Below are 12,510 nucleotides of genomic sequence, written 5' to 3'. Positions count from 1 at the left end.
AGATAAAATTCAAAGCTGGCACAAATATCAAACAACAAACATTCCTCATTAGGCAAAGTCTGAATCTTCCATTATACTACATCTGACTCATGAAATGACCTCAAAAAAAATAGTTCAGATGGAAGGATCCTTTCAGCTCCTGTGTTACTCAGCAGACTGACTGTGAGATGTGTATTCGCCTGCTGTTTTGTAGCTGAGCCCAGAAGAGTCAGGGAACAGTCAGATGTAATGAGAAAAAGCTTCTATAACAAGGGGGAAAATAGATTTAGCTAAAGAAGACAAAGCAAAAAATCAGGGGAAAAATCATAAGTCAAGAAAACCAGAAAAGGTTTTCATTCAATCTCCACCTCCAAACAGGTAGAGGAAAACAAAAGGTGTGAAAAAAACAGTAGTATAAGAAAAAGAATCACATCTAATTTATTTCAGAACTAAACTATTCTACAGGTTATTTTGTCAGCACATTGCATTGTGGGCTTACACAAAATCATGAAATAGTTCTCTTTTATGTTAATCTTATTAGCAAATTATCCTATTATCACAGTATCGGTCACGGTCTAAACATAGGTTTTTAATTTTCTTCCACTGTTAAGTTCCCTTTGCCATGCAGGATCAAGTGTTGTTTCTACAAATAATTCTTTTGAATTCAGGGCAAGATTTATAATCAACCACTTAAGCAACTTTCTAATCTGTATTATCCATCTAAGACACAGCGTATTTTCACACACCTGGAATGGTTTTCTGCAGTTTCTGAGTTGCATTCTGGACTTTCAAATATTGCTATGAATACATGTCATCTACCAAAAAGAATGTCTGAAATCCATGAGCTGAGTTCAGTGAAAATACTTTGCAGTTCCCTAGATTTTGGATTCAGTCCTAATGAATGATCTGACACATGAGCAGACTGAATGTGACAAATTAGGTTAGAAAAATCGGAGAAATGAGGTTTAGTTTTCATTATTTAACTAGGTGTGTATTAGCCAGCAGTTTTTGCAAATGGATCATATACAAGTTTTCCAAAATATTGTTTTCTTTTTCATCACAGAATCACAGAATCACAGAATTTCTAGGTTGGAAGAGACCTCAAGATCATCGAGTCCAACCTCTGACCTAACACTAACAGTCCCCACTAAACCATATCCCTAAGCTCCACATCTAAACATCTTTTAAAGACTTCCAGGGATGGTGACTCCACCACTTGCCTGGGCAGCCTGTTCCGATGTCTAACAACCCTTTCAGTAAAGAAGTTCTTCCTAAGATCCAACCTAAAACTCCCCTGGCGCAACTTAAGCCCATTCCCCCTCGTTCTGTCACCAGGCATGTGGGAGAACAGACCAACCATGTAACATAGAAACACCTTAAGTACCAAAATTTAATAAATGAATTACTGCAATTAAAACAAGTAATTTGTTATAAGGAATGCAAAAGCATAGCCAAATATTTTCTTTCTTTCTTTCTTTGTATTAATTACCGCTTGCACACATATTTGGATTGTTGTATTTTGTTTGTAAAATCTTATTTACATTATAATTATCTTCAAGAGAGTGAATGTCTATCTGTCTATTTTTGTAAAACAGGATGTAAGCTTCTAGTTATCTTTAAATTCTTTGTTGTAATAATAACAATGGCATTCATTAGTCTCTTGACTAATTTTCAGTCTCTTGATACTGAAAATGTGCTGTTTTTATTTTGTTTAGCTCAACAGTGGAGAGTGCAGGTTAACACAGATGGAGATTCCCCAGAACCACTGGACTGTAAAAGGACCCTTGTGATTTATGGCTCAAAGGGCAAAAGTGATAAGATCCTGCTTTCTCCACAAAGATCAGGACATGTGTGTTTTCTACCCAGAGCAATGGATGAATTCATTGTAAGTCATAAATATACAGTACTACACAGAGCTCCTCGTGACATTCCTCTCCAGCCAAAATATATATGAAATTCTAGTTTTGTTGTTAAAATGACATGTTTATTGCCAAAGACAGAATGATGTAACTTTAGATCTTAGGTCATCTTCTACTTGTGGTTCTGTTCTACTACAGCCAGCTGTAGTGTTCTCTTTGAATTTTCAGTATGTATCAGGGAAACAAATGGTCCGTTTCATGTAATTTATTGCATTCATCAGCTTGTCTTTTTTTTTTTTTTTTCCTGAGTTGCAGTTTTTACAAAAGCAATATAAAATTATTTGAGAATGCAGAAAATGAAGGATTGGACAGTATTCCTCTGGGACATGAGTGGCTTTTTCTTTCCTTCATTTCAGTCTTTCTAAGGCATTCTCCACTCTCCCCAAAAATGGTTCTGTCCCTGAGGCCAACAGGCAGCAGATTTTTCTGGATGATCATAAATCACAGGAGACTGCATTTCAAAGTTCAATGGAGGCAGTTTCACCGAAGTAACAGCATATACACGACCAGTATTAAAATCAACCCTAATACAGACCTGACACCTCATACACATCCTGCTTCTTTGAGAGTATTCGTCTGAGGTGTCTTTTTAATGGTCAAATTCTGTCCTGGCTTGCTAGGTTACATCATTGCAAACTATGTTCATTGGCCTGAAGTGCAGCTTCTAGATAGAGGAGAGAAATAGCTTGCAATTCAAGGCAGTTAAACCTCAGAAACGCTTTTCAATGGCTGCAATAAGCACTCTGAAAACAATGACAAAACTACATTTAGAAAATGTTGTCAAATATTCATCATAATGACCTGATCCAGGCTGATTTTTCAAAGTTTAAATAACAAGCTAAATCAATTTAGGAACTTTGCAGGGAGTAAATTAAAAGATAAATGGCACTTGTTAAAGACAAGAAAGCTGCTGCTTATCAGAAAACAGAGAGGAAACTCTGAGCAACAAAAGGCACTTCCTAATCCACTAGCATAAACTGAAGAGGTCAATAAAGGCCGAGTCTATCATTGCATAAAGCAGGCCTCTGCTACATGCAACATGTTGGTAATTTCCCAAATGGCATGTACTCTGTTGATTGCTAGATTTCACAGACTGAGTACCATGTTGGAAGAAGCTAGTATTGTCATGTATGTTTCCTGGTTGTCCCCACTACTCTACTATCCTAGGTTCCCTACTATCCTATGTACCATAATACTATATGCATCATACTGAGGTTCCACCCTAACAGCTTTCTAAATGCCTCTTCATACTTTGGATTGGCTTTGGGTTCATGTCTGTATCTTTCTGACAGCTATCTGTGCCCCTGGTTTTGTTGCTTTCTTTGAAAATGTTTTTCAAAAAAAACCTCAAAACTATTTGAGTGTTGTTTACTGGGCATGAAATTTTGTCTCTTTGCTTCATTTCTTACAGTGTTTCCAGTTTTTGTAGCACTCTAAGGAAGTCAAACTAGTAGGCCCTTAGGATCCTCAGATTCAGATATCATCATAAATATCCTCTTATCTTCTCTAGGTGGTTCAGCTAATAAATCCAGTTTCTTTTTACTCTCTCTTTCTTTGTTCTTACTAAGGCTTTCAGAAGCTTTGCTCATGTTCTCCCACTGTAACAGCAAGCTGGAGGCATGAGCATGATGTCACCAGGAGGACAAGCTGTGAATTCAACTTCCCAACAAGCAGTAGTAAATGAACTTTTAAACCTCCCCAAGATCCTGGTCTTAGACAAATGTCAGTGCATTAAAAAGTACAGCAGGTTATGTGCTATAAGCAACTCATGCTTATTTTGAAACAGTAGGCTTATTTTTGATCTCAGAGATACATTTATTGCACACCGAGGACAGGAATGCATGTAAATTCCTGATTTTCCAGGTGTTCTCACAGAAATGTATGCACAGATGTACATCGTATTCAAAATGATTATTTGATCCAAAATATTTCAAACCAACTCCTGTGAAAGAGCAGGTGTAGTTTAATTGCACATAGCAAGAGCAAAAAATAGTTTGTTAGAAAAAATAGCAGCATGCTAGCATGTTGGTGGTTTTCAATGGTCTCACATAGCTGTAGTAGAGTGGGTGATCTGCTTAAATAAGAATAAATTTAATTATAATACATTATTTATAATAAATAAAATGAGAAATAAGTAAGTTTGTCTATGTTATTGAACCATCTGGGAGTTCTAGCACTGAAGATAGCAAGGCAAGAAACCATGCCAGCTCCAATGAACAAACACATTGGAAAATAACTGGGAAAATGTAAGTAAACTGACAGTACAATAGTAGATTTTTTTTTCTCTTATATTTCAGTGATGATAAAAATCAATTCTTGATCTCTAACAGAATGAGCAAATTTGTAAAGTATATATATAACTTTCCCCTAGTCCTCAGCAGGTTTCTTGGTTGCTTACAGAGTAAGCTTGTCAGAGCATGCTTTTGGAGAGTCCTATTGTACTGCACACTTTCTGTTATATAGATAATTATAAAATGCAAAGTTACATTGACTGACGGATCTTGGGATAAGGATCTTTAAAACTATTCTTCAAAGCACTAGCACAGGTAGTATGAAATGAGTGACAGTATTGTAACCACAAAGCTCTGGCAGGTACAACTGTTCATAAATACACAACAAATATGGAATGTATTTTCAGGTAAAGACTATAAGGATGACAGAAAATTTTAGATTATGTAATGCTAATATGCTAGGTATTTTCCAAAGTGTGGGATGATGCTCCAGACAACAAGCAGTAGGATTTCTGGAGTTTCTGATAGCTGTTCTAGTGAATTTTAGGATGCTTTGACCACACCCTTTACAATTAGAATCATTTATGCACAGATATGTATTATATCTATTATAGAGACATAATGAAGAATTTAATTTAAGTGTGCACCTAAACAGTGAATTTTACAAAGATTTAATTACATTAGGCTTGATGCCCTTGGACAAGTCCTGTGTGATTCAAAAAGGAAAAGGTTTAAAATATTATGAAATTCTCTAATCATTTTCATCAGTTACTTTCTCTGAGAGCATCAAAACCCCAGTGGCTTTGCCAAGGCATCCTCTTAATTATAAGAACTATGCTCCTTCAGTCATGTAATGGAAAAACACTGTTATTTAGTATATGACAAATCACGTCCAATTCAGCTCAGATTTCAAGTACTGAATATTACATAAAACCATTCAGAAGAAATAAATGTGGATAAATTAATCAGGAAATTTTATTCATAAATAAAAATGTGGTAAATAGTTTCCTCTTGCAAACAGTCTGTAAATTTAAAAAGAGGATGTTCACTGAATATGTACTTTGTGATGGATTATTTTTCTGCATTGAAGGTCATTTTGCATCAATTAATAGGCATTGATGGAAGGCAAAGCCAATTATGGGATCAAAGATAGGATATCATATTCCAAAGGGAAACTGACTATATTAAATTGCTCAGAAAATGCTTATGAGCATGATGTAATGACAATGTTCTGTTACATTGATGGAACTGAGCAGAAAGTATAATAATGGCCAGAACTGTGGAAAAAATCCCAAACAAATAAACATGAAAAGGGGAGAATGTAATATATATTACATTCACTTGAAAATATTTGGTGTTTAATTCAACAGATCATGGACAGTATGATTGCTAGTTCTTTATGGCTCAAAGGCATGAAATTCATCGAAATTGTGGTTCTAGAAAAAGAAGGGAAAACAGTGACTCTTAAATAGTCTTTCCTGTATTCTTAAATTATTTTTCTATATCTGACCTGTCCATTTTCTACAATGACTATTGAACATGTATTTATGAGAATTTAGAAGTCCATAGAATTGCAAATTTGGGTAGCAGAAGACAAAGTAAAATGTGAGGTATAGCTTGCCCTGTTAAATAAAAATAACCAAATTCTCTGATGTTGCAGTTCAAACCACAGAGCTTTATGGAATGAATGGTACATTGCATTTAAAGCAGCTCTGTGATACAGTCATGAGGTCTATCTACAAGAAAGAAAATCTGCAGGCAATCATTTTCAAAATCAGTAGTCTGGTTCTGAAAGAACAGGAGCAATGTTTTTATTGTGTGTGAGGGGACCATAGTTTAGATGTGTGAAGGAGCTGTGCACTCTTCTCTTGATGAACCTGGATATTTCCCATTAAGTTTAATAAGAGATGAATGCACGTTTTTGAAGAGAAATTAGACCACTTACTGTGCCATAGCTAATGATATCATTTGCAGCATACACAGCTTGAATGAAAAACTCTTGACAAGAAATTCTGCCCATGTAGTTCCCTTTTTATGGAGCAATGGTGGAGACCAAGTTAGGACATGAGGATACGGTAAATTCAAGAGGCATAATCCTCCTCACATGTGCATCACAGTCTGGGATGGCCTTAATTCTGTATACTTGAAAGCAACCATTCAGGCAAGCAGGCTAGGCTCAGAGACAAATCTGGTGTCCTCGTTGATGTAAAGATTCAGTTGTGTGTCTATTTTACATGCTGTGGAGTTACAGTTCAGGAACTGAGAGATTCCCTGTAGCCATGGGGTTGCAGGACTATCACAGAAACAGGTCCATGCTTCTGATTTTACATAGATGGTGGGTAGGAACTCTTCTCTGGTCCTTACAGAGCAATGCCTTGAATTCTGATTTTTTTTTTTTTTTTTTTTTTGAATGACATCGCAACCTCTTTTGATACTTACTCAAGAAATTTAGACTGGAAGGCATCTTTTAAGTCATCAGGTGTGATTTCTTGCCTCATTTCATAAGCTCTACTTCATAAACAGTTCAAGCTTCTGTAAAATGATTTTGGCAGGTTGCTATTTTTTTTTTAATTAATCGTTCCTTTTCATACACTGTGGTTTTACCATTTTTTATCTGCGTAACGTTTATTAATCAGGGTACCCAACTCTCTCCCAAAATGACAAAGACATGCTTTCTATACTGTTTTTCCCTAATAAGAATAAGTTTACTAATATTTCCCTGCATGTATGTCTCCATTAAGCAAAGGCACAAGAACTAGCTTTAAGCAAGGTAGATCAGCACTGAATGGCTGTCAAGAGCAGAGCTAATAGCAGAATAAATTAAATTGTTAGGAGCTCTGTGCTCTGTCTTAAGAGCCATTCTGCTGGTTGTTCTAGAGCATGGTTCTGTAAGACTAACTTCAGAATCTTACTGTGATGCTACTTGGTGCATAAAGAATTTATTTCCTGGCAATAGTCACCAAAGCTTTTGTTGTAGCTGGTCTGGGAAAATAAAATGCAATAGGTGGGAAGAACAAGGCCACTGGTAAAGTTTTCTGTTTTTATCCTCAAAAGTAATTGTTACACTTTTTAGAATAGTTCTGTTTTATGTTTTACTTGAAATTCCCTTCCCACCAGATCTTTCTTGTAGTTGGGGGCTCAGAATACTTATTGTGCAGATGCTAATTCCATACAGATCATTAGAGCTTGATGCAGTTTGATCATCCCAATTCCCACAGCCCTAGGTTGGATGGTTTAACCACATCTCACAGAATGCCACAGTCAGCAACCAGATACTGAGTTTCTCATGGGTAGTATGGGAACAGGGCTATGCTGTTCTACAGTTATTTCTGTAACATTCGTGATTCACATTTCTGCAGAAATATCCCTCCTCTTTCCCTCAGAAGTGGTTGTAAAGTAATTTCATGTTTTAATTCTAATCATTTTGCAAATGAGAATTTAGTTAAAAATTTTCCTGCTCGTAGTAATTATCATTAATTTTAATACCTAACGTGACTGCTGATATCAGAGCCTTTAATTGTAAGTTAACGTGCTCCGGTAAGGTCGTAGCTTTACATATTACCTTTTGTCTTATGCGCAGATATTACTAATTTTAATCTTGGCTCACCCTAATGTTAAAGGGTCCTACCCACATTGCTAGTAAGATAAAATAGAAGAAAAAATAAAAGAATAAAAAAGAATAAATAAATAAAAGAATAAATAAAAAAGAAATAAAGAAGGCAACCTCACCTATGGCAAAGAGAAGGATGGATTGCCCTATCATACTCACCCTAGCCATAGAGCATCTCCATTGGTTGATGTTAAATTAAGGGATTCTACACAGCTGGGGAAATCTCTGTGAGGAAAGTGCTCCTGACAGTACGCTTTTCCTTATGATATTTTTTGCAGGTTGAGACTGGAGATGTGGGAGATGTATACAAGATTCGGGTCAGCTGTGATGATGTGCCAGGCTTTGAGGGCTGGCATTTGAAGTCTTTCTACTTAGAAGAGCTACATGCAAAGCAAAAACTAAACTTTGACTGTAACTGCTGGCTCTCTATTAGCAAAGAAGACAAGGAGCTTGTGAAAGAATTCCCTGCAGTCAGTGAGGACCAGAAAACTTTACCAGGTGAGAACAGTGAAGAGATATGAACAGTCATAGAATCATAGAATCATAGAATCATAGAATCATAGAATGGCTTGGGTTGGCAGGAACCTCATAGATCATCTAGTTCCAATCCCCCTGCCGTAGGCAGGGATGCCACTCAATAGATCAAGGTTGCTATGGGCCTCATAGAACCTGTCCTTGAATACCTCCAGGGATGGGACATCCCCAGCTTCTCCGGGCAACCTGTTCCAGTGCCTCTCAGTGAAGAGCCGTGCAAACTAACCTCTCAAAAAGAAATCAACAACACATATAAAATAGTGCACTTGGTCTGCATTTGATATCTTCAGTGGCTGTGTGGTAACTGTCTTCATACAAGCACTGTAAAAATGCTGACCATTTAAGAAATTTTAATTTTCCAGTTAAGTGACAAATTGGGTTTCACAGTTGCTAAATCTTCTGCATGATTTTGTGTGCAAAAATGAAAAATATAATTATATTTTTTAAAGATACAGCACATGTTCAAAGCTATGGAAATGATTTGTGGTAGATTTACTGTTGAATTACTCAGCTTATAATAGCTTTAGTTACCAACAGGAGGAATTCTCATTGTAAAAAAAAAAAAAAAAAAAAGAAAAACAAGTTTTGTATTTGTTTTTCCCTAAGGCCTTTTTTTTTTTTTTTTTTTTTTTTTGACATACTGAGAGTTTTAGAATATATTCAGAAATGTTCTTGGAATGTGGAGGCACTGCATTTGTTCAGAAAATTGGGTAGTTACACATGAGATAAAAGTAATTGGAGATATGACTGCTTTTCTAAACTAAAGTTCCAGTAGTTCTAGTCCCTGACCATCTCAAACCTGTTCACAACTTTAAAATAAATTATAGCATTAAGTTAGTTAAATGTTAGCTCAGCAGGACAGTATGTTAAATACTACATTTGAAAAATTTTGGCCATTCATTTTGTCTAAATATCAATACATCTGCAATTTGCAATTTAATGATCCTTCTCAACAGAAAATCCAAATCTGACATTGTAGATTGAGGGAAGAAAGTGTGTGAGCAACACAAAGAAGTTTTACAGTTGCTGTCATGTGCCCTACAATAATAAATGCATTTGGTAAATTTTTATACATATATGTCATGCATCCAGCCTCTGCTAGTCTATTTTACATGAACTTTACATAGTAGTTTATTTGTTGGCCTGTGATGGTTATTAATTACTGCAAAGATCATTCACAGAATCACAGAATCATCTAGGTTGGAAGAGATCTCCAATATCACCTAGTCCAACCTCTGACCTCATGCTAACTAGTCCTCCACTAAGCTCTACATCTAAATGTTTTCTAAAGACATCCGGGGATGGTGACTCAACCGCTTCCCTGGGCAGCTCATTCCAATGCCTAACAACCCTTTCAGTAAAGAATTTTTTCCTAATATCCAACCTAAACCTCCCCTGGCGCAACTTTAGCCCATTCCCCCTCATCCTGTTGCCAGGCATGTGGGAGAACAGACCAATCCCCACCTCACTACAGACTCCTTTAATGTACCTATAAAGAGCAATAAGGTTGCCCTTGAGCTTCCTTTTCTCCAGGCTGAACAATCCCAGCTCCCTCAGCCACTCCTCGTAAGACTTGTTCTCCAGACCCCTCACCAGCTTCGTCGCCCTTCTCTGGACTCTTTTGAGCACCTTGATGTTCTTCTTGTAGTGAGGGGCCCAAAACTGAACACAGTACTCGAGGTGTGGCCTCACCAGAGCGGCGTACAGGGGGATGATCACTTCCCTAGCCCTGCTGGCCACACTGCTTCTTATGCAAGCCAGGATGCTGTTGGCCTTCTTGGCCACCTGAGCACACTGCTGGCTCATATTCAGCCAACTATCAACCAATACTCCCAGGTCCTTCTCCGCCAGGCAGCTTTCCAACCACTCATCTCCCAGCCTGTAGCTCTGCTTGGGGTTGTTGTGCCCCAGGTGCAGGACCTGGCACTTGGCTGGGTTGAACTTCTTACAGTTTCTAACAGTCCCTGAGCAAATTCAGATGAATTCTTATTTTCAGGACCTTATACTGTAAAATACAAATGGACAGAATTTGTCTGGATGCTGGTAATTCATAGAATCATAGAATATCCTGAGTTGGAAGGGACCCTTAAGGATCATCAAGTCCAACTCTTGACAGCGCACAGGTCTACCCAAGTTCAGACCATGTGACTAAGCGCACAGTCCAATCTCTTCTTAAATTCAGTCAGGCTCGGTGCAGTGACCACTTCCCTGGGGAGCCTGTTCCAGTGTGCAACCACTCTCTCTGTGAAGAACCCCTTCCTGATGTCCAGCCTAAACTTCCCCTGCCTCAGCTTAACTCCATTCCCGCGGGTCCTGTCGCTGGTGTTAATGGAGAAAAGGTCTCCTGCCTCTCAACACCCCCTTACGAATTCCAAGCTGCAGAAGTCTAAGTTGTCTGAGTACAATTTCACTTGAATTTCTAAGGAAGCTAATGGAAAGAATTTATTGAGCCTAGCTTCAAGACATCACATTCACAAAGAGTAAACTGACTATTTCAGATTCTTTTGTAGTTGCAGAAATAAAAAAAAAAACACATTAATATTACTAAATAACCTACATTGTTGTTTTCCTTTAAGTACATCTTTTATATCACTTTTTAATATTTTATTTTATTTTATTTTATTTTATTTTATTTTATTTTATTTTATTTTATTTTATTTTAATGCAGTCCATAAATATGTTGTCTTTGTACATACTGGTGACTTCTGGGGAGCAGAAACCTTTGCAAATGTTTATATCACTCTTTATGGGACAAGAGGTGACACTGGTGTAAGGAAACTCCATACATCGCTAACACCAGGAAGAAAATTTCAACGGAATAAGGTAATGGCACAAAAATGCCATCTTACATGCCTGATCAGACTACATCTTGTTATAGAAGAGCAAGAGTATGGAAACATTATTTGTCTTCCAGATATTCAGAGCAGTATTCAATACCACTGTCATTTCCTGCCTGTACCAGTACATCCCCACACAATAATCAGGGCTCTGTATGAGCACATACAAAACAGTTTGCTGGGGGAACCTCTGTGATCACACCTCTTTTTTCGTCTATTCTAAATTTAGGTCATCAAAGAATTAAAAATTTTTTATAGAAAATTAGTTACAGAAATTGCTGTGAGACTTTTGCATTTGGTGCTGTTTCTGTAAACTAGTATAAGCACTAACTCAATAACTTTATATGGGAGACAAGAATTCCACGTACAGAAAAGAATGCTTCTAGATGACCAATAACAATACAATTCTTCTAATATGTAGTCAGCTTTCATAAGTTTACTGAGCATTTAAGTTTGAAAAAGCATTTAATCTTATTTTTTGCTCACTATCAAGATACACATTATCAAGGAGAGTACTACATTTCTGTGAAATAATTTCATTGAATAATTACCACAGTGCTGGATTTGGTACATACTGGGGGAATTTCTAAAATTGATTTTCCATACATCTCAGGTCTATATATACATGTATTTACAGAAGATAGCACTTTTCAATAATTATTTTACCTCCATGAACAGATTTATTTCCTAAAATGGACTAATTAAAAAAGTTCAGGATTTTGGCTTACAATCTGTCTGTCAATAGTCCTGACTATTGTTATAAAGAAAATGGGTATTTTTGTCATACAGAAGTATTTTTAATGTTAGCAACTGAAAAGCTACTTCTCCAATATTTTGTTTTTAAAAGTAGCACAGATAACACATAGGACTTTGGTGAGACCTGCATTTTTTAGAGATCAGTTTGCCAATAACTTCTTTTAATTGCCCTTTTAGCAGGTTTAGTAAGTTCCTACTACTGAGATAATGTTTTATTGGGATGACGGTGTTAATTATAATCAAAGAATCATAGAATATAGAATATAATCAAAGAATCATAGAATATCCCAGGTTGGAAGGGACCCATAAGGATCATTCTGTCCAACTCCTGGCTTCACACAGGTCTACCCAAAAATTCAGACCATATGACTAAGAGCATAGTCCAAATTCTTAAACTCCATCAGGCTTGGTGGTGTGACTATGTCCTTGGGGAGCCTGCTCCAGTGAGCAACCAGTGATACCTCGTCCTGATATTCAGCCTGAACCTCTCTTGTCACAGCTTGACTCCATTCCCTAGGGTTCTATCACTGGTCACTAAAGAGAATAGATTGGCGCCTACCCTTCTACTCCCCCTTGCAAGGAAGTTGTAGACTGCCATGAGGTCTCCCCTCAGCCTCCTCTTCTCCAGGCTGAAAAGGCCAAGT

The 12,510-nt window shown here is 37.1% G+C and overlaps 1 protein-coding gene across 3 annotated transcripts in view; it reads left to right on the top strand.

Moving 5' to 3' along the window:
* RP1 (RP1 axonemal microtubule associated) overlaps positions 1-12,510 on the top strand; it is a 216,958-nt gene that overhangs the window by 129,482 nt on the left and 74,966 nt on the right. For all 3 annotated transcript variants that reach the window (XM_072034607.1, XM_038175398.2, XM_038175399.2), the window contains 3 exons: positions 1,695-1,864; positions 8,018-8,237; positions 10,942-11,096. In XM_072034607.1, coding sequence (XP_071890708.1) covers positions 1,695-1,864; positions 8,018-8,237; positions 10,942-11,096 — 545 coding nt within the window. The remainder of the gene's footprint in view (positions 1-1,694; positions 1,865-8,017; positions 8,238-10,941; positions 11,097-12,510) is intronic.

This window comes from Anas platyrhynchos, chromosome 2 (assembly GCF_047663525.1).
Source record: "Anas platyrhynchos isolate ZD024472 breed Pekin duck chromosome 2, IASCAAS_PekinDuck_T2T, whole genome shotgun sequence".
Classification (NCBI taxonomy): domain Eukaryota; kingdom Metazoa; phylum Chordata; class Aves; order Anseriformes; family Anatidae; genus Anas; species Anas platyrhynchos.
The sequence above is the reverse complement of the archived record's forward strand: the minus strand, read 5'-3'. Positions and strand labels throughout refer to the sequence as shown.